At 36.4% G+C, this 24,715-nt stretch overlaps 1 protein-coding gene across 7 annotated transcripts in view; it reads right to left on the bottom strand.

Annotated features, from left to right (window-relative positions):
• Positions 1-24,715, bottom strand: part of LOC121378326 (unconventional myosin-XV-like) — a 164,235-nt gene that overhangs the window by 54,579 nt on the left and 84,941 nt on the right. For all 7 annotated transcript variants that reach the window (XM_041506439.1, XM_041506441.1, XM_041506442.1 and 4 more), the window contains 3 exons: positions 24,095-24,265; positions 22,609-22,732; positions 14,105-14,280 (listed from right to left, as the gene is read on the bottom strand). In XM_041506439.1, coding sequence (XP_041362373.1) covers positions 14,105-14,280; positions 22,609-22,732; positions 24,095-24,265 — 471 coding nt within the window. The remainder of the gene's footprint in view (positions 1-14,104; positions 14,281-22,608; positions 22,733-24,094; positions 24,266-24,715) is intronic.

The following is a 24,715-nucleotide window of genomic DNA, read 5'->3' as shown; positions in this document are numbered from 1 at the left end:
CTGATGCAACCGATCTGCCGTGACAACCCACCCATCCGTAATGATATAGCAGAATAGCATGGGTGTTTGGCATTTGTTATCTTAGAAATGTAAAAGTTTTAAAACAACATAGCAACTCTTGATTAGTATTAGAGTTTTCACTGAATGCAAAACAATTTAGCAAGTGGTTTATATAAGAAGCCAGTTTGCTTCTTTTTTCACTGGGGTGTCCACTGAGAGTGGGAGTGGATGAGCTGGTTAATTAGTGGCTGTCTAAATTCCAGTTAACAAATGTAAAGTTTATCAACAACAACAATTCTGACGTGTCAATCAGAATTGGAGTTTTCACCAAATGCAACACAACTTTGCAAGTACTTTACATAGATCATCAGTTTGTAAAAACCAAAGTTTGATATAGCAACAATTTATTATAAATACAAACTACAAACAATTCTTATATGAAGTTCTATAAAGAAGGAAAACTTAAAGTTTGGTTTGTGTAACAACACCACAGGAGCATATTGATCAGCTATTGGTTGTCAAACATTTCGTAATTTTGACATACAGTCTTAAGAGAGGAAACCCGCAACATTTTTCCATTAGTAATAGCCAGTAGCAAGGGATCTTTTCTATGTACAATCTCACAGCCAGGATAGCACATATATCACTACCTTTGATATACCAGTCATGGTGCACTGCCTGGAATGAGAAATAGCCCAATGGGGCCCACTGACCGATCATACACGGACCATACATCATGTGAGGGCTTTACTACTGGGCTAAATTCTGCCCTCTATGAAGAAGAAATGACTTATAGCTTAACTCTGTCTTACTCCAACTTTTAAAAACACAATTTACTACTTTAATACACATTTTCGAGTTGGGTTTTTTTCATTTGTAATTTTTACAATATGTTTTACCTATGTACAGGCATTACATAAAAAGCACACATACATGTAGATCAGAACTGAACAAGTCAAATGTAGAAAAAGCCGGTGTACAATTATGTTATAATAACACTGACTGCTTTTAAAAGTCTGATGAAGTGAATGTATACGTACCATATGTATGCATTAAATGATTACTATATAATTTTTAATTTTTATGTTATATTGAGAACAATTTTTATTTTTGATGTAGATGAAAACCTAGATGATGGGTGAATAAACTGAAAAGGTAGATGTATAATGCAGCCTACCATCACATACAATGTAAGTGTCATGATGGATGTCTGCTGACATGGCTGATCCACTCCACTGGTTTTAGTACGATGGTCGTTTGGAAAACATTCATTTGGCAGGTGGGAGACACATGATAAATACACGTACATAAAACAGACAGTGTGGAATGCATCTTTGTTTAGCATGACCATATTTCTGAAAGGAAACGAATGGGGAAGGAAGGAGTGAAAGAATGGGAACAGGAAGGGATGGGAAAATAAAGAAAGCAAGAGCAGCAGCAGAACAAATAAAAAGAATGTTGTGAGGACATCTTGGCACATTGGTCACTATGTGTATTGGTTTAAGAAAAGCTATGGATTAGCACCAATTAGTAAACATGTCTTTTCATGTACACTCTGGGTATTAATTACTTTCAGTACCGGCCTCGGTGGCGTCGTGGCAGGCCATCGGTCTACAGGCTGGTAGGTACTGGGTTCGGATCCCAGTCGAGGCATGGGATTTTTAATCGAGATACCAACTCCAAACCCTGAGTGAGTGCTCCGCAAGGCTCAATGGGTAGGTGTAAACCACTTGCACCGACCAGTGATCCATAACTGGTTCAACAAAGGCCTTGGTTTGTGCTATCCTGCCTGTGGGAAGCGCAAATAAAAGATCCCTTGCTGCCTGTCGTAAAAAGAGTAGCCTATGTGGCGACAGCGGGTTTCCTCTAAAAACAGTGTCAGAATGACCATATGTTTGACGTCCAATAGCCGATGATAAGATAAAAAATCAATGTGCTCTAGCGGCGTCGTTAAATAAAACAAACTTTATTTTTTAATTACTTTCACCTTTTGTTTTGTGCCTAGCTGCAAGTCCAACGAAGGAAGGAAATGTTTTATTTAACGACGCACTCAACACATTTTATATGGTGTCAGACATATGATTAAGGACCACACAGATATTGAGAGGAGAAACCCGCTGTCGCCACTTCATCGGCTACTCTTTTCGATTAGCAGAAAGGGATCTTTTATATGCACCATTCCATAGACAGGATAGCACATACCATGACCTTTGATGTACGTCGTGGCTGGAGCAAGAAATAATGCAATGAGCGACACTGATGGGGATCGATCCCAAACTGATCGCGTATGAAGTGAGCCCTGTACCACTGGGCTATACCTCACTCCTACAAGTCCAACGAAGAACCATTGATGGTGTACACAAATATGTTTGGTTCGGTTTTATATACAAAAGCTATTAATGCATGTATACTACTTTTGAAACAAGGGTTTAAACATTACCCAGTGTTGTTGCATGTATACAAACTAAGTGATAAAAACCCTTTCTGGTTGGAATGTTCCTAACAAGAATTCCGTGGAATTAAATGTCTTGCCTACAATAAAACATTTCCAGTACACTGTGACGACCATTCACAGGGGCAACTATAAACCAAGTTTCACTGACCTAGTAGTTACAGTTTGTGCAAACCAGCTCTAAATGCAAAACTTCAACATTAAACTTCATACAACGTCACCATCGGCAAAGTAATACTTATATTTCACCTTTTTATTGTGTAAAAGCCTTTTCACTTCATAAAGGAAATAGAAAAATGTAATTTGGGTGAGCCTTCACAATATGCTTTCAAATGATCGCAGTGCAGAGTACTAAGCTAAACTAAGACTCAACACAACAATAACCTGATGAGACAGATACGTATATGCTGACATGTTTTCATTCAAGTTTATTCATGCGTTAGACATTCCAAGTCTGTGTATATATATGTGTAGGTACGTAACAGCAAAAGCTCATGCAGCAGGTTAAGGCTGGTTGTTACCTGGGGCTCCAGAGGGGTGAGCTCGCAGAGTTGCAATATTTTATATATTAGGAAGTTTCAGAATCTATAATATAATATGCAAGGCCATTTTAACTGATTTTTTTTCTTGCTTCTTTTCTTTTGATTATTACTACTATCTACGTACTTACCCAATGCCACACTTTACAAGAACCTTTTTGTACTGAGGTCAAGTTGACTACTAAATACTGCGTACAAAGATGAATTTCGTAAATACAATGGCAATGGAAGCCGCCATCTTTGTCGTTTAACATAAAAGTGGCTTTATACATGCATGATGGCTGGACAGTCCTATTTTGGTGGGGTGAAAGCTCACTTAAGGCCACCACACCCCATCTGCACTTTTCAGTGCTAAGCACAGGTTACATCATCATATTGGCGAGAAGGTGTGGCAGTTTAATAGCTACCATAATCATTATTTTATACCTGGTCTACCTCTTTCCTATGTTAACATGTTTAAATAAAATTTTATTTGTGGGTGTATATATGGATATATTTTAAAAAATTGCCTCCCTTCATATAATCAGTTTAGAAACATTAAATGCAACGTTGTTATTTCTGCGGCTTCAAGATTCATCTGAATTGAGAGTAAATGTACCACCATGTACTCAAGCCATGTATACAAACTAAAGCACCACAGTTGGTATATCAAAATTCATGGGATGTGTTGATCTGTATGTGAAAATTTTTACAAAAAAACCTCCTCTGCTACCAATAGGTAATTAAAAACAATCAATGTGATGTAGTGGGTTTCTTCTTTATGTTAACACTGTCACATTAACATTAGAAAACATTAGAAAACCTAAACTACATGGCCAGGACATACTGTAAACCTTATTAATCAATGTGCTCTAGTGTTGTCATTAAACAGAAAACAAACTTGAACTTCTGAAGCTGATGGCTTAACCACTGTGCCACTGCAGCTGCTTGCAGTTACATGCATGTGTCAAACTGGGGCGGGACGTAGCTCAGTGGTACAGCACTTGTTTGCTGTGCAGTCGGTCTGGGATCGATCCCCGTTGGTGGGCCCATTGGGCTATTTCTCGTTCCAGCCAGTGCACCACGACTGGTATATCAAAGGCCGTGGTATGTGCTATCCTGTCTGTGGGATGGTGCATATAAAAGATCCCTTGCTGCTAATCGAAAAGAGTAGCTCATGAAGTGGTGACAGTGGGTTTCTTCTCAATATCTGTGTGGTCCTTCACCATATGTCCGACGCCATATAACCATAAAATAAAATGTGTTGAGTTTGTCGTTAAATAAAAAAAAAAAAAAAAATAGTGTCAAACTGAGCTGTCTCCAAGACAGTAAAACATTGCCCTGCCTCGCTGTGGAACACGCAGTGTCACAGAGGTCTAACACTGTGACTAACGGGTGTGGCCCATTGACAGCACGCATGTATAGCAGTGTGTCACGCCCAGCACTTTGTTTTGTAAGTCGCCATATACAGTTACCTAAACTGTCATGTTACATTAAGAATCAAATTTTTTTCTTCTGAATTCTATCTCACAAGACAATTGATTTTTTAGTTGTTACAAACCACAGACATGTTACATACATGTAGGTGCAAACATATACGTGAGAATATGCAACATACCGTTTAAGATGCGGTGGGTAATGTAGGATCTGTAGTAAAAAAAAAAAAAAAAATCCACAAAAATTCTGTGGTATTAAATTACTCACCTACCATAAAACGTTTCAGTGCACTGTGGTGAGCATCCATAGGTGCAACTATAAACCAAGTTTCAATAACCTAGGACTTATAGTTTGTGACAAACTGATCTATTAATGTAAAACTTTAAAGCAAAAATTGATGCCGCCACTGTCGCCACCAAGACATTGATACCTATATGTATATCTCACTCCTTTTTTTCTTTGTAAAGGCCGGAAGGCGGGACATAGCCCAGTGGTAAAGCACTGGCTTGATGGGCGTGTCGATCTGGGATCGATCCCTGCTGGTGGGCCAATTGGGCTATTTCTCGTTCCAGCCAGTGCACCACAACTGGTATATCAAAGGCCGTGGTATGTGCTTTCCTGTCTGTGGGAAAGTGCATATAAAAGATCCCTTGCTGCATTAGGAAAAATGTAGCGGGTTTCCTCGGACTATGAGTCATAATTACCACATGTTTGATATCCAATAGCTGATTATTAATTAGTGTGCTCTAGTGGTGTCGTTAAACAAAACAATTTCTTCTGTACAAACCTCTACGATTGTGGCATGACAGCTACAATGTTTATACCTTAAAGGTTACAGTAATAGCTACAGTTCTGAGGTTAAATTATGCCTTTATGGGTTGTTGTTGTTTTGTGGGGTTTTGTTGTTGTTGTTGTTGTTTTGTTTTTTGTTTGTTTTTTTGGGGGGGGGGGGGGTGTTGGTTATGTTTACCACAATTATAATTGGTTTAAAAATATAATAATTTTAGATCAACTGTTTTTATTCCTGATAGCCTTGGCAACATGCTTGAGCTCAAGATAAAAGTTAGATTAGAAAAATGTAGCGGGTTTCCTCTGTTGACTATGAGTCAGAATTACCAAGTGTTTGACATCCAATAGCCAATGATTAATTAATCAATCAATGTGCTCTAGTGGTGTTGTTAAACAAAACAAACTTCTTCTTTGTAAAGGCGAAACACCAAGAATAGAACTCAATGGACCGGATTTACAAAGCCTGTTTACTTATGTCTTACACGCATGTAACTACGTACATTTACATTTACAGGCTTCCTTAATTCGGCCCATAATGTTTTGGTGAACGTGGGAATTTTTCATTCAGATAAAAATCATAGCTCATCTCTGCACCCCTTTATTCATCACATCCAAGTCCATTCCTGAAGTTACCTAAACTGGCATACTGCATTAAAAATGACAGCTTTTTTGTTCTTGTTAAAAGCTTAGATTTGTCAGTGATTGTAAAAGGAGGTTGTGTTGAAAAGAACACTTAGTCACAGTAATAAACTGTGGCAGATCTGATAAAGACGTGTTGATTGTCGATGATAAATTTAATGACATTGAAATGGTGGCAGTGACAAGCGATTTCAGCTGTACGTACCGTAATACCTGTATTATATGTAGGTGTCCATTTTTAGCTACAAATTTAAAATGTTTTATTTATTAAATTCCTTACACCCATGTTGCTCATTTGCCATTGTAACCACTTTATGTCAGCTCTTTATGTAAGAAAAGTTATAGATCAATTCAACCAATTGCATGCACAAGCTTAATTCTACCTATTAAAAATATCAACAGCAAAATGACTCTACTCTATGTAGATGCCTATGTATACACTCAAAATTAATTAAAGTTTGCTGTAATTTTGAACATGTTATTGACTAACAAGACACTTTTCAATGATTGTAATTACATATCAAATACATTTTTCTGCATAAAATATTAGTTGCTGTATATTAAATGTGTTTCTGATTGTTCAAAAATTTATACTAGGTTAAATTTAATTTTATTTCCTACAACATTGCTTTTTCGTACGTACGAAATTATTTGAAGACAAAATCCACTTTGGGCTTCTTATAAATATTAAGATGACGAGAAACACATTGAATATACAGACACTGATATTCTAAACAAGAAAATATATTTAATATGCAAGTTTAATTGTAGAATTATTTTATTAGTCGGAAACATCTTACAATGCAGCAAACTCAGGAATGTCCCTTTATAAGTACCACCTAAAATGTATTGCTGCCAAAAAGGCGCTTAGTAGTAATTGTTCATGCCGACAAGAGTTTAAACCTTATATTGATAATTTTTACATATCCTTTATTTACTGGGTATTTGCTGAGATGGCATGAATAATTACTTATGACAAATACATCAGTGTGATATCAGTTCCACAGTTAATTACAATATATTTCCATGTATATTTATGGCTTCTGTCTTTTTTATCCCCATAGAACTTATTAAATATTGATGACACGAGAGTGTCACTTGCTGCCAATCTTTTTCAATATCCTCCGCATACACAGAACATTAAGTTCAGTGTTTTGTATTCAAGAAACATTCATACATGTAATTTCTTGCAGAGATGAACTGTACTTGTAGAATGCAGGAAATTGCATTTTAGAACATCTAGTTTTCAAAAGTTTACAGGGAAGCATACCCCCCGAAACTTTGCTTTGCACCCTCGATCTCAGTCAGCCACCCCCCCCCACCCCACCCCCCGCCAATGTCTACTTGCTTCTACCGTGCCTGATAAGTCACATGGTTGAAACTAGATGGTACATAGTTAATTTCCAGGTGTGTATATTACATGTCAGTAGATTATTTGATATTTTCATGAGAAAGGTGATTTTACCAAAACGCAACAATTTAGATTTTGGCTCATACATACATGTACTTGTATTTACATATATCATTGTATAAAATGTTTTTAGATTCTCCAAAACATTTAATATTCAAATCTAAGACAATGACAAAGTTTCTTTTAATTCAAATTCTACTGTTAGTTTCAAGCCGAATCACACTAATTAACAACAGATTGCATAATCAAGTGTGTGGGTTTTTTCTTCTCAAATTACACTGTTTAATCTGTACATAAAACATAGAGAGTAATTTGGCAACTGTTCTTTAAAGATGTTTTCAAACAAAACACAACAAAATAACAGGCTCTTTAAAGCTACAATCCCAGCTCTTCATCCTAAAACATACATGTGGTTTTCTAAAGCAAAACATAATTTTAACATCTAATTGTTTTTGCTATACACATACACAGTAAGCTGTTTTGATAAAAAAAAATTAGGGGAAAAAAACCCAGTATCTGTGACCATATTTTTGTAATGATCTGTTCTAAATAGTTAAATAATAATAATAGTATACTTGGTATTGCCGCTTTAAATTTGCCAATGTTTTATTAATAAATTAAATCACTAAATTAAAGGAACTCCTGAGTTTGCTGCCATTCTAAGTTGTTTCCCACTAAGCCTTATTAACTACCAAAATCAGATGTTAAATGCATTTTGTTATTTAAAATATATCTGATGAGTTTCCCATTGTCATAATGTTTGTGGTAGTCAGTATTATTACCCACATGGTTAAAAATATTTTGGTACATATCAAAGTGATACGTATGACATCCATGATTGGCGTACAACAACCTTACAGGAATGTCCACGAAACGAGATGAGTGATATAAATTAAGATCAGTTATAGGTAATAAATAGGATATTAAACTGACTACCATTTCGTATCATGTTTATGTCCGTCATTAAAGCTCGTGACAATTGAAAATTATATCACTCGGGACATAAATATGATATGAAATGAAAGCTTGTTTAATATCCTATAAGTAGCATACATGTAGTTTTATTTACATGAAATCCTTTTTGGGCAACTACAAACATTAAGAAACAAAGAAATGTTTTATTTAATGACACTCTCAACACATTTTATTTACAGTTATATGGCATCAGATATATGGACAAGGACCACACAGATTTTGAGAGGAAACCCGCTGTCACCACTACATGGGCTACTCTTTCCGATTAGCAGCAAGGGATCTTTTATTTGCACTTCCCACAGGCAGGATAGCACAAACCATGGCCTTTGTTGAACCAGTCATGGATCACTGGTCGGTGCAAGTGGTTTACATCTACCCATTGAGCCTTGCGGAACACTCACTCAGGGTTTGGAGTTGGTATCTGGATTAAAAATCCCATGCCTCAACTGGGATCCAAACCCTGTACCTACCAGCCTGTAGACCAATGGCCTAACCACGGCGCCACCGAGGCTGGTACAAACATTAAGCTGACCAGAAAACTATTGGTCATGGCGTGTATAGACACTGATACATGTGAAATCTAAACTAGAATCATTATATTATTTCAGTTGTTAAAAAGGTCCTGTTAGATTGAAACATGCTAAACTGACAGCCAACTCAGGACAGTTCCTTTAAAGTTATAGTTATATTTAATGAAGCTAAAACTGTGGAACTGTTTTTAACTTAAACAAACATATTGATTTCTTACACTTACTTGTGCGTTGGTTATCCCTGAACTGTATTACAAAAGATGTGTTCACATGTTTTATGTCTTCACAAGATTTAATTCAACATGTGGCCCGAAGCAAGCCATTAAAACTTCTCATATGTGACATCAACACACAACAGTCAATTCGGCATGCAACATTTGGGCTTTTTGATTTCACAGCTTGATAGTGTTAACATGTGACAACGCAATCAATTATTACAACTGAGATATTAAATGTGTAGAAATGTATCATGTGCTACTGGGCTAGCTCTGGCATTCGCCAAATTCGCCAATTGCGAATTTCAAAAATAACTAACAAATTTTATTTTAATTTGGCGAAATAATTTTATGTAATAATTTATATTTTGATACAAAATAACTGGGTTTTTACTATATTTGAAGTTTAATAGATAATTTGTACTATATATTTTAGCACATAACAATTTGTAAAAGTTATGATAAAGTGATGTACATGTACAACATGATATAAAAAATATATGTTATATTTATTGTCATCAAATTACTATATTAAAAAATAGAATGTCTTCATTTTCAGTTTTATATGCCAGCACATTTTGTTCTAAACAAAGAAATGTGCAACATCTCGTTACTGATCCAGCAATTACTATTTATACACCACTACTTGAATATAAATTTGGTTTAAAGTAGATTAAATTAATATTTATAATACATTCATTTTATATGTATGTGAAGTTTAGTAATGGATTTACAATTTAACTGTTTAAACACTGTGTTTTCTTAATACATATTATAACTGTAGTTTTTCCTTATATAATAGTACAGTGTAAAACTGCCTTTTTAGAAGATTTTAGGTCAATTAATTGATTTTTTAATAATCATTACCAATTTAAAAAATTCTGTTTGGCCATTCTTTAAATATACTCAAAGGCAAAAGTTATTGTGACATGGATTGTTTGGAGTAATAAATTTGTAAATGGATTTATAGATGTAAACCAGAAAAAATGTGCATGAAACAGCTGGAAGAAATGCAACCAAGCAGTTGTTGCAGTGATTGCATGCTTTGTGCAAGAAACATGGAATATTCGGTGCGAAATCCTGTCTATTGTTCCCCATATAAGGCCAGACATTCAGTCGCAAATCTCTGTGCAGCCTTCAGAAGTCCAGAAGTCAGAAAAACACCATTAGTGAACTGTTTGATGCAATTTCGTTATGCCACGCCTCAGTGAAAATGACAGATGGCAAGTCATAGGGATGCTTGAATATGGGACCTCACAGCATGATGTTGCACATCAATTCAATGTCCACAGAAACATCATATGGCATTTATGGCAACGATATCAACAAAACAACCAGGTCAGGGACCGTCCTCGTAGCGGCCGACCACCCGTGACTACCCCTCACCAAGACAACACTGCAGGAACTCCGGCTGAGCCTTCCTCAAATCTGGAATGGCATTTCCAGGAACTTTCTCCAGCATTTAGTGGCCTCAATGAGACGGTGCCAGGCCTGTATCAATGCTCAAGGTGGACACACTCGCTACTGACTGTGTGAACTTCGCTCTGGACCCCCTCTAGTGATGTGGCTGATTTGCATATGGCAGGTACACCCTTTTCATGGACTATTGCTTGTTTCCATACCTTCGGACATTTCTCTTTCCATGTTATAGTGTTTCATACATGGCAGTAAAAACTTATCATCAATTATCTTTGTCTTTTGTGTGTCACAATAACTTTTGGCTTTTAGTATATATATATATAAAAAGTAAGGCAACTGTCCTCTAGGTATTTATAGTCAGGCCACAATGCTTGGTCTCAGCAATCAAATTAACAAGCCAAATAATTTCATTATTATCACTACCATTTAAAAAATTATATTACTGCAAAATCCAATACTGACAGGTTAAAGCGACATACCCTAGTTTTTAAACACTAACACATATTTTTTACTATTATAACCATTTTTGATAACTTAAATCATGCTTTACTTAGATTTGATTGTTTAGATTATCAATTTCCGTACATTCGAAGTGTTTTTGGTAATCCTGGTATTTTTAATATCACAAAATGCATTTCTCATATTTTTAAAAACGCACATGCATCTGAGAAGTATCAGTTATGGAGTTGAGTTTTAGTCTATTTTTAGAGAGTATTTCACCATTTCAAAGTCACAGACTCATGCTTCACTAAATTGTAACTTTATCCAAATGTGTTACAGGTTAGTCAATTAACTAAACTTAGTGTTAATTTTCACGGGTTGAAACTAGGGTATGTCCCTTTAGCATGGCTGCTATTTTAATGGATGCACAATCAAGATTTCTATATAAATTATATTTTTTGCCAAGGATTCTCAAGGGTACCATTGTTTAAGCAACACAGTATTAATATTCTTGAAAATATGCAAAAATCTTATGTGAGACCAAACAGAGAAATAAAACATTTGAAAATGTAACTATGCTTTTAAGCAGGTTTACCAACATGAAATCTGGCATCAAATGTGCCCATGTAATGCATGATCTGACAAAAATCAATTTCCTACACACCCATTGGTGAGAACATCATTTGTTATTTTTGATAACACAAACTTGTTAACACATGTATGTGTGATAATAATTTAAAGACATATGACTGGCTGCTCCTAGGTGATATCCAGGTCACCACTATATTATACTATCCATTGAAAACCCTCAACCAAAATCAATTACTCTGTGATGTATAAGTTAACCTGAAACTGATTTGTCTGTGATGCTCGTTAGATACAAGTTAAAACAACTTGTAAGATAACTGGTATCTTATGGCTACTCATGTAGTATAATATTCTCTATTTACAAAGCTACAGGCTACACCGTTAATGTACAATTTTACAGAACATGTACCTTCATTCTGGTTAATCCAATTTCGAAACTCACCAACATTTATAACAAATTCTACACTCCAAACAAACAGTGATGGATGGTTTCACAAACTATTCCTAGCGTTTGAACCGAATATTGTCTTCAGTGTTGTTACTCAAGATTCTCTCATCTAGCCTTTAGAACCGACTCAGATTTACTCTGCTCATTTCGTGACTTGTAAAATGACTATATTGATTTGGCCGCCCTTAGTGTCTATCAATCACTGTCATAAATATGCAAGTGAATAAAAAAAATGGATTGACTGGTGCCAGGTGTGTACGGTCAGTGTGCACAGTTAAGTTTATTTACTACATTCTTTTATTGACAAAACCTTTACCTGTGTGAACCATGAGCAGTTTATTGATTTATTTAGAAGCAGGTTTTAGTCAGAATTATCGAAATAATTCATATGCACACACACACCCATCTGTATGCAAAAGACTTATTTTTGTCATGACCTAGATCAAAAAGGTCACCATAAAACCAGATTAATACATCTCTGTACTACATTATAATACTGATGTATATGTACACACAAATACCTCACATGTTTTGTACACACAAACACTGCACACATACCACATATACAGTACACAAATTATATACTCAGTGGTGTAGGAAGGTGCCAAAAAGTGTGTGTGTGTGTGTGGGGGGGGGGGGGGGGGGCACACACATATATATAAATATATATAAACCATTGTAGCTGCTATATGATCAAGAACATGCCCCCTTGCCCCCCCCCCCACCCTCGTTTTCTACACCAGTGTATACATATACTCACAAACATATACCAAATATACAACACACAACACACACACACACACACACACACACACACACACACACACACAGAGAAAGACCTTAGATCTCAGTAATTTGGGCATAACAGGTTTTGTTGTCTGTTCTGAGTACAGTGAGGTCTTTGTAGTGCAGTATTAACAACAGCTGAAGAGTTGTGATATTCAGAAATGCTTTTGAACTGCTTTTTATCTGGTTAAAATGTAACATTTCACTGGTTTAGCGCTGAAGCATTTTGAGGTCAGCATGGTTGTACTTAATTTGGGTGTGATTATTTAGGGCAAACATAATTTGGCCACAACCTTTATTGCCTTGACTTTGATGCAGTCTAAAGCCCTGCACACACACACACACACACACACACACACACACACACACACACACACACACACACACACACACACACACACACACACAGCATGCACACACACACACAAGCATGCACACACACACACAACCATGCACACACAAACAAGCATGCACACACACACACACACACAAGCATGCACACACACACACAAGCATGCACACACACACACAACCATGCACATACAAACAAGCATGCACACACACACACACACAAGCATGCACACACACACACACACACATAGATGTACACACACAAGCATGCACACACATGGACACACACACACACAGACACACACACACAGTCACACATGCACACAGACACACATGCACGCACACACACACACGCACACACACACACACGCACACAGACACACACAGACACTCATGCACACAGACACACATACGCACACAGACACACACACCTCAAACATCACATACACAACAACTGGCTGCTGAATGCTAACTCAGCACTATATACCAGATATGTGAGACAGGCAAGTTGGCCTTATTACCAGATGGCTATTTAAAGAAGAGGCTATACTTGACACAGTTTGACTCTATATTACCAAGGGCCAGAATTTAGGTGAGTCAGTTGAGTGCTCGCCTAAGGTGCTTATGTTACAGGATCAAACTACCTCGGTGGATCCATTCAACTGGTTGGGTTTTTTCTCTTTCCAACAAGTGCACCACATGTAAAAGATCCCTTGCTACTAATAGAAAAATGTAGCAAGTTTTGTCTCTAAGACTATATGTCAGAGTTAACAAATGTTTGACATCCAATAGCTGATGGTTAATGAATCAATGTGCTCTAGTGGTGTCGTTCAACAAAACACACTTTAGCTATATTACGAATGGTTGGATCTAGCCTCAAATAACTAATGGCAATAAAACAGAATCAGGACACAGTAATACAGGGTCTTCTTCTCCAGCTAGATAGGAAGCAAACTTTTAAACTAAAACAGGCTAAAATGGGGCACTTTTCCTATTTTGTGGGGTCAACTGTCCTTCCAACCAACCCCAAAACTCAGCTACAGTACATATGGGCCTGATATTTACTTAAAGCATAATCCACTTCCACTCAAAAACTAAATCCTACCTTTTGATGTATCTTCTGATGGCTGTTTGGATCTTGATGTTCGACTCGCGCACTTTGAGGAACTTCTTCCTGGCCAGAAACGCGCGCATCGACTTCTGGATGCGAATAACGGCATCGAGCTGAATTTTGATAGCCTGTACATCCAGATGCTGTTCGAAGTTCTCCTTCATGAAAACCTGAGGAAAAACATTTTCACAGATTTGAGACTCACACTCGGATACAGAGTAGTCTATTGGCGGCGGAAAGGCAAGGTTGTTCTCCGAGTCTGTGTCGACCGTGAGGTCAAGGTCATTGAGGGGGTGCTGTTGTCTCAAGACAATCTGGATGGAATCGAGGTATTTCTGAACCGTTTCCTTGGTGTTCGGTTTCTCATGGTTTATGTTGAAGTGTTTGTAACCAGGCCTTGTGTTCATCTTATAAGTCTTACTTTTTGTGGAGTTTTAAAATATTTTTTTAATACATATAGATCAAGAAGATTAATTTCTATACGACTAGTTCCAAGTTTCTTAAATATTCATACATGCATGTTCTAAATTAACAGAATAGTTTTTTCCAAAATTCACCATTCATAAACAGTGTCCAACTTGCCAGGGGGGGAAAGTCGAGATATTTGTAACATAACTGGAAATAAAATTAAGACTTAAAAAAGTGAATTAATTTTGAATGTACCACATAGTATTTAGTATTCCACATGTTTTTGTTTTTTTCAAATTACATTTTAATATATATGTCTCCATCTAAATTTCACCAAGATTTAAACTATGACTGCAATAAAAACTCTAAAATTTAAACACTGAAAAAGACAATCTCCAGTCGAACATGAAATTAAACTGTCCATGTGTTTAAAACATGAATGTCAGCCATCTGGTTTAAGTTAATCCACATCCCAGTACAAACACTTATCCACTGGTAAAACCACATTTCAAAACATCCGTCACAAAACAAAACTCCCACTGCAAGACAATGAAAAGAAGCGTGCAGTACAGAGACACAATCTGTGACATGAAGGTGTGTGTATCTGCCTTGTTGGCTTTACTGCAAGTCATCCATCATTGTCCAGACAAGACAAAACCATAAATATATTTTACTCTTCACTGACATGTCACCACTCCAGCGCATAGCTTCACTTTTTGCCCATGATGTCTGTAAGAATGCGGCTCATGGTAATCTTCCCCTCAAAACGTTTCACTTCAGCTTCCATTTAACTTGGGTTCTTAATTCAATGAATTCTTTTGGACTATTCTGCTTTAAAATTAGTTAACTAATTTCACTTAGCTTAATTCAATTAAAAAAAAAAATTGGGGTTCATTTTACTCAAACCTTCTTCCTGGTGTTGATGTGTTTTTTCTGTGTTTTTTTGTAATACAACACTAACTTCCTTCAAATCAACCTGCATTTTTGTCAAGCAGATAAACTGAATAGACAGTTTGTTGTACGATTTACTTTTTTTATTTGGTCCAATCTAACAATTGTGGCTTGATTAATTTGCTATGTTAACAAAGGTCAAAGGTCATCAATGCACCCAGACAGAACGTTGACTGTTCTGTTCATCACGTGGAATATTTACCCACAAACAACCAGCCCAAGCCTGCAATTCCCGGAAGAAAAGTGTAAATAATTTCAACATTTTATTCAGTTTCATTAAACTGTTGGTTACACTGGTTCAAAGAGAATGGCATTAAAGCCAGAAATAACAAAACAAAAAAACCTGTTATGGTAAATTCAGCAATTGAATACAAACAGCAAAGTTTTGAGGATTTTTGTGTGGATTTTTGTGTCTTGTTTTTTAATTTTATTTATTTATTTTATTCACTCAACCTGTTTATTGTTGCAGGTAGTAATAGCTTAATGATGCCTTTAAGAAGATCCACAAATGTTTTATCCAACAAAAAGTAACAAAGATACATATATATTCATGGAGGTAGGATAGAGCCCAGTAGTAAAGCACTTGCTGATGCATGTTCAATCTAAGATCGATCCCTGTCAGTGGACCCATTAGTCTTATTTCTCCAGTGCACCACGGCTGGTATATCAAAAGCCATGGTATGTGTTATCTGTGGGATGGAGCATATAAAAGATCCCTTGCTATTAATGGAAAAAATGTTGCAAGTTTCTCGAAGACCATACATAAAAAATACCAAGTTTCACATCATGTACTCAATAATTAATAAACCAGTGTGCTCTAGTGGTGTCATTAAACCAAACTGTATATTCATGGTATCTGCACATCTAAATTACTGAAGCAAGAAATCTTGGTACATATCATAGCTTTTATTTTGATGTAACAGCCTTGGTGTAGTGGTTGGAATGGGGAAAACCCAAATTGATATGTCCACTGTGGAGAATTGATCCTGTGACCCAACTCATCTCAGATGAGTGTTCTATATTTAACTACATCCATTCTAGGTCAGCTAAGTTCTACCACAGACCCATACTCAATGGGGATGCATCAGGTGTAAATGCAACGCCACACATTTACGAGGTCCAGTTTAATTTTTTTTTTTTTTTTTACAACAGTGACTACCTAGCTATTACAATGTCAACTCTTAAAAAGATATTTTTTTCGAGTGTTGCGTACAGTCCTCCCCACAAAATCCCTTCCAAACCCCAAAACTGCAAGCTATTCAATCTATCAGAAACATTTTGTTCAAATCCTTTAAAGAGGCAAGTGAAAGAAAGGAAAAGATGTCCAGCACATGAGTATTCTGACACATAGTCTAAGTCAAAAGACAACATCTGTTGCCACATAAGCTACTCCTACCAAAAAAGCAACAGAGGGTGATTTATAGGCACTTTCCCACAGGCAAGACAGTACATACCACAGATTTTGATGTACCAGCTGTGGGACATTGGTTGGGATAGAAAAAATTATTCCATTGCAGGGGATTGATCCTACAAGCCATGAGACCTCAGGTGCACACTCTACCACCTGGCTACAACTGGCCTCGAACTTGTGAAATCCAACAGGTCTAAACAGCATCTGAGTGACAGGTAAAGTGCAAGAGCCCCAGAAGAATTATTTATCACCCTTCATGGTGAGACACACAGTGCATACATTTATACCTATTACTCTCCATCACACACAATAAAAACACAACTCAAAACACTAAATGGTTTTATAAATGGATATAAAACTGAAATATTTACACATATGTTTTGAGTTCATGTTTTATATGATCTAGATTAAACACTACTTTCTGTTATTTTTGTTAAATGTTTGAACATTTTAACTGTTATTTTTGCTATTGTGGCAACCATAAATTGTAAGAATTTTTTTTTTACAAATTAAAACAATTTTATATCTTGTGTAAAAGATATACAGTGTTTAAAAGTTGGTAAATATTTTACATATATAAAGATGTTTGAAGCAAAACAGATACTTTGGAATGAACAAAAGATTTCATGAGTCCGACTGGTAAGTTAGATGTTTTATTACCCACATGGTTAAAAAATATCTTGGTACATATCAAAGTGATACGTCCCACTGGAATGTCAAGTGGGACGTAACACTTTTGACGTCATCGACTGGCATATTACAGCTTTACAGGAACATCAACCAAACGAGATGAGTGATATAAATTAAGATCGATTATGGGTAATAAAAAGGATATTAAACTCGCTATCATTTCATATCATGTTTATGTCCCTCGTGAAATAATTTTCATTGTCACTCGCTAAAGCTTGTGACAATTGAAAATTATTTCATTCGAGACATAAACATATGAAATGATAGCTTGTTTAATATCCTATAAATATCACAGTATACACTGAAGATGCAGTACATTAACATTTATTAGTGATGTTCCAGTAATTGATTATCATTCAAATTTGATCAACTGGGCTCTACTCATATGACTAATTATAAAAATCAACAATTGATTGTCACAGAAAATGTTAACTGTCATTGTTCCTACAGTCTGGGTGATGAAATTATTATAAATATCCCAGGGTTTGTGTTTCGTTTTATATGTACATGATGAAAACAGGCACAGAACTGGTAAAATGAGTGATTTGTAGGGTCTACCCTGGTTAACAGGTGCATGGATCTAACAATTTAAATACTTCTTCATTTCATATAATTTAAACTAATTTTATAATTTTTAAATTATTCGGTTGGTGTAAAATAATTATAACTGATGACCAATATACATGTATCAGTGGTGGATCCAAAAAATTCATTGGGGGGGGGGGGGTCAATGACACGAGGCAGAATGCCAAGGAAACTTTGGGGGAGGTTTTGAGGGGGATCGTAAAAAAAATGAAAATTAATATATAATAAAATTATAACTGTTGCAAAATTTAGGGGGGCCCAGGCCGCTCTAGATCTGCTTCTGTGTATATAATGTCAAAATGTCACACAGCCACCTACAAACAAATACATAAACACACACCAACAGAAAATGCATGTTTCACAAAAATAATACATATTATCAAATTTCAATGGGATGAAAAACAAAAACCCAAGCTCAATTCACCATTATACATGGGGGTGGGCTGTAGCCCAGTGGTAAAGCATTCGCTTAATGCACGGTTGGTTTGGGATCGATCCCCATCAGTGGGCCCATTGGGCTATTCTCGTTCCAGCCAGTGCACCATGACTGGTATATCAAAGGCCGTGGTATGTGCTATCCATCCTGTCTATGGGATGGTGCATATAAAAGATCCCTTACTGCTAATCAAAAAGAGTAGCCAATGAAGTGGCGACTGCGGGTTTCTTCTCTCAATATCTGTGTGGTTCTTAACCATATGTCCTATGCCATACAACCATAAATAAAATGTGTTGAGAGCGTCGTTAACTAAAACATTTCCTTCCATGATAAATTGTGCCAGTAACTGTTCATACAGGAAAACAAAACAAACTCCCTCCTCTCCTCTTGGAACTAAACTTGACCAATTCCTGACTTGACAGATCACAGGCTAGTAGTACCAGAAAAACAATGTATGATGGGCTGTTGACCTGTAATATTACAGGTGTCACTTGATCCTGATTGATAGAGCCAACATCTGTCATAACAAAACCTCCTGACAAGAGGACAAGCACATGGACTTTCAGATCAACAAACTTTGGACACCGGAGTCAATGCAACTCTGACCATGTCAGCTGGCTTAAAACAGGTGAGAAACCCATTTGGACCAAAAACAAATTAGGTACAGTGAAACTTTGTTCTTTCGATTGGTAACAAGCCAACAAGCTTGAGATATTGGCAGTTCAAGATAAACATAGTGTACCATAGATACTGGTGGAAATTATAACATTGATATAAGTTTTTATTTCAATTTATCCTGGGCTGACATGGTTACACAGGTCACAGGGCTCGCATTGAGATATAAATTGCCATAGGTCGGGAGCATCACCAATGGCACAAAAGTGCAATCATTAAAGTTCCTCAATGATGGCAACATATTTATGCCTGGTGTACATTATCTGCCAGCATATAACATTAGTACATTTAAAATATGTCTAAATACAGCAAAATAACTTTTCAGTCATATTTATTTGCTGCAGAAGTCATTTAAAAACAACATTGCCAAGGGCAGGCTTGAAATTGCCATTGTCTTAAATTGCCATGGGAGACAAATTCTGAAATTTGAGACCCGAGGTCAGGAAGGATTTTTATTTTTTTATTTAACAACATACTCAACACATTTTATATATGATTATATGGCATCAGACATATGGTTAAGGATGAGACAGATATTGAGAGAGGAATACCCGCTGTTATTACTTCATAGGCTACTCTTTTCTATTAGCAGCAAGGGATCTTTTATATGCACCATCCCACAGACAGGGTAGTACTTACCACTGGCTGGATTGACCGAGGTCAGGATGATGATGTTTAACTGTATTTTACTTTTTATTTATGTTCATGCTTATCTTCACTTAAAGGTTCAATCACACTGTTCTAGACACACTCCTCAGCTATTTGGGTTGTCTGTCGAGGACAACAGGTTAGTTATTTGTGGTTGGTGAGATGCGAGCTGGCCTTACATTCCTCTCTTCTGACTGTCCTGAGTTTGCTCCCTTTGCTAAATTGTTTCCCACTAATTGTCTTTTTAATAATTAAAAAAATATATTAAGGAAGGAGGAAATGTTTTATTTAATGATGCACTCAATACATTTTTAATTACTGTTACATGACATCCGATATATGGTTATAAGGATCACACAGATAATGAGAGAGGAAACCTGCTGACACCTAAGCCTTACAATTAACAGCATGCAAGCAATCTTTTATATGCATCATTACACACAGACAGCACATACCACAGCCTTTGCTACACCAGTTTATGTGCACTGGTTGGAATAATAAATTGCACAATGGACTCGCTAACGGGGATCAATACTAGACGGACCTCACATCAGGCGAGTACTATATCACTGGGCTATATCCTGTCCCCGAAACCTTAAATATATTAAATACACTTAACCTTGTTCAGAACGTCAGCGTCTGTATTTGTATTAAATACACTTAACCTTGTTCAGAACATCAGCATCTGTGTTTGTATTAAATACACTTAACCTCGTTCAGAACATCAGCGTCTGTGTTTGTATTAAATACACTTAACCTCGTTCAGAACATCAGCGTCTGTGTTTGTATTAAATACACTTAACCTCGTTCAGAACATCAGTGTCTGTGTTTGTATTAAATACACTTAACCTCGTTGATAACATCAGTGTCTGTGTTTGTATTAAATACACTTAACCTCGTTCAGAACGTCAGTGTCTGTATTTGTATTAAATACACTTAACCTCGTTCAGAACATCAGTGTCTGTGTTTGTATTAAATACACTTAACCTCGTTCAGAACGTCAGCGTCTGTGTTTGTATTAAATATACTTAACCTCGTTCAGAACGTCAGCATCTGTGTTTGTATTAAATACACTTCACCTCGTTCAGAACGTCAGCGTCTGTGTTTGTATTAAATATACTTAACCTCGTTCAGAACGTCAGCGTGTTTGTATTAAATACACTTAACCTCGTTCAGAACGTCAGCGTGTTTGTATTAAATACACTTAACCTCGTTCAGAACGTCAGCGTCTGTGTTTGTATTAAATACACTTAACCTCGTTCAGAGCGTCAGCGTCTGTGTTTGTATTAAATACACTTAACCTCGTTCAGAGCATCAGCGTCTGTGTTTGTATTAAATACACTTAACCTCGTTCAGAGCATTTGTATTAAATACACTTAACCTCGTTCAGAGCATCAGCGTCTGTGTTTGTATTAAATACACTTAACCTCGTTCAGAGCATCAGCGTCTGTGTTTGTATTAAATACACTTAACCTCGTTCAGAGCATCAGCGTCTGTGTTTGTATTAAATACACTTAACCTCGTTCAGAACATCAGCGTCTGTGTTTGTATTAAATACACTTAACCTCGTTCAGAACATCAGCATCTGTGTTTGTATTAAATACACTTGACCTCGTTCAGAACATCAGTGTCTGTATTTGTATTAAATAAACTTTATTTTATTTCCTGATATATATATATATATATATTTTATATGTACAAACTTAATGAGAGGTAAAATCCATCTTAGGAGAACCAGAAACATAAAAGTACTGATGTTTTAAACAATAAAACAGATTTAATATTTAAGTTGTTAAAAAAAGAAGAAGCTTACAATGGCAACATATTCAGGACAGTCTGTTTAGAGGTTCTAATATACCAAATCAATTCCTATTGCCGATAATGTTAACGTTTACTAATAAAACTGATATAAGCAGCATTTCAACACACCCAAGAAGTACAGCAATAAAAAGTGTCGCACCTCACATCTAATCTACCTGCAAGAAAATGGGGGGGGTCACATACGAGATTTAATTAATGTTTTTAATAGCAACTGTTATTTTTGCTGAAAATTGCAGTTCTATTTTTGGAGGTACCCTGCCTTAGTTTCAACCTCTGGTATATACTGCTTAACAACTGTATAACAAACAAAAGTATATTTATTTATTGTCAATGGATAATAGTAATTGCACAAATAATCAAAGTCACACCCACAGCTGCTTTTACTCCGTACATATATGACGGTGCATCTCGAACTTTGACACAGAACTCTCTTCTTTGGTACTATGCAACCTATAGCCATTGGCGATGTCACTGATGATGGTTAAAAAAAAAAGGCAGGTGTTGATTCAACCAGTAATCTCAGCTCAGGTGCACACTAGATTAAATTATACCTGACAATCACTTAACTGCTAACCAATGACAGGCCCTTAGATTTCACAGAAACGATCGGCAATAAAATCACGGAATAAAAAAATTAATTTATATCGAGTACAACTATTCAACGAAAATAATATATATATAGATATATAATTATTTTTAAAAAACAGTTTCCAATGGATTCCCATGATCACAAGGCATGGAACCAAAAAAGTGTTTCCCATGAAGTTTGAAATCCTATTGGCTGCAATGACACTAAATTTAAAAACAAACATTGACATGGAATACCTTTTAGGAGTTAACCAATCTGAAGTATAACTGAAGGTGTTCACGTACCTTGGTTGCTCCAATCTGATACTGTTTGGAAAACTGCGGTCCCTGAGTTTCAAGGATTTTAGCACACACTTCTGATGGCAGAGTGCTAGAGGAGATGATGAACTTCCTAGCCAGACACCGATACCTGAAACATGAACATTAACATACAGACTTCCTAGCCAGCCCCTGCGCGTGCTGTAACCGCACCGTGGTGCAGGGGTGTACCATTCTCTGAGAATGGCCAATACAGCACAAATTGAAATTTTGAGTAAAAGTCAGTATCTATGTACTTTTGCACAGTTCTTTACACTGTTTTTATTTAAACCTTGAATTTTTATATTGATGTTGATCATCAATTTTTTTTCCATTTACCATAGTTTGACACCCAATAGCCGATGTATTTTTCGTGCTGGGGTGTCGTTAAACATTCATTCATCCATCCTAGCCAGACACCGATACTTGGAAACATTAGCATACAGACACATGGATGAAAGGATGGGTTGAAGAATGAGGCTGAATGGATGGAAAGATGAACATATGAACCAACTGGACAAATGGATGGATGGATGGTTGGACGGACAGATGGCCAGACAGAGGAATGGATGGATGGACAGACGAAAAGATGAATATATGAACCAACTGGACAGATGGATGGATGGATGGATGGACAGATGGACAGACGGACAGACAGACAGATGAATGTATAGATGGATATATGGATGTATGAAGGAAGAAAAATGTTTTATTTAACAACGCACTCAACACATTTTATTTACGGTTATATGGCATCAGACATATGGTTAAGGACCACACAGATATTGAGAGAGAAAACCAGCTGTCGCTACTTCCTGGGCTATTAAGGATAATACATACCATGGCCTTTGATATACCAGTCGTGGTGCACTGGCTGGAGTGAGAAATAGCCCAATGGGCCCACCGACGGGGATGGATGGATGAATAAATGGATGGATTGGTTGATGGATGGATGGATGGATGGATGGATGGGTGGCTGGGTGGGTGGGTGGGTGCGTGGGTGCGTGGATGCGTGGATGGATGGATGGATGGATGGATGGATGGATGGATGGATGGATGGATGGATGGATGGATGGATGGATGGATGGATGGATGGATGAACAGATGGATGTTTTTTTCGAGTCTACGACCAGTCAATGTGTGGTCATTTTTAACAGGATTATTGTATTAATGAAAATACAGATTCATTCTTCAATGATTTTTAATAATCCAAACTGACTTCTTAATGATGTATGTAAAAATTTTAAAAAAGAAAGAACACAAACTACAGACTCAGTCTTTAATGACTTTTACTAAATCCAACTGACCTATATTGATAAGTGTGATGATTTGTATCAGGATTTTCGGATTAAAAAAATACAGACTGTCTTTACTGATTTTAATAACTAGACTTTAACCTTTTAATATAGTATGTAAAATTTAAAAGAATAGCACATCTCATAAGCACATAAAACTTTTACTAAATCCAACTGACCTCTCGATGAAGTGTGGAAACTTGATTCTGATCGGGTAGCCCATCTTGCGTATTCGGATTGTTTCCATCATGCCGCTGTATCGGAGTTGATCCTGTACCACGTCTTCCTCAAACAACATGGCCGTCTTGCTCACATTGGGCTTGATACACCGCACGAAGTACGGGTTACATCTAGAATTAAAGAATTCTTAAAGTTAATCAAATATCATGGGTTTAGCATTGTTTTCTGAAAATAATATTGGGCTTGATACACTGTACAAAATAGGAGTTAAATCCATAAATAATAAAATGTTCATTGTATTCATTAAAGTTTAAAGGCATCCCATTGGTCCACCCATAGCAATACACATTTCTTAATGTCTTGATGAACATAAAAATTATATTGTCATTGAATGTCCTATATGATGCTGTTGTTGCTCAAGGACCAAAAAGAATTCATAAGAAAAAATTATTTTCTTTGTGTTTTTATTAATAAGTATGTTCGTTTTTTTTTAGGTTCATCAGGGTTTGATGAAAAAACAAGAATGGCAAATTTTCGTGTGAATGGCTTTGCAGATTTATACAGTTTGGACATGAGTTTTTTTGGTCCATACTTCGATGAACCTAAAAGTTTGTTTGTTT

The sequence above is a fragment of the Gigantopelta aegis genome, chromosome 8 (genome assembly GCF_016097555.1).
Source record: "Gigantopelta aegis isolate Gae_Host chromosome 8, Gae_host_genome, whole genome shotgun sequence".
NCBI lineage: Eukaryota > Metazoa > Mollusca > Gastropoda > Neomphalida > Peltospiridae > Gigantopelta > Gigantopelta aegis.
The sequence above is the reverse complement of the archived record's forward strand: the minus strand, read 5'-3'. Positions and strand labels throughout refer to the sequence as shown.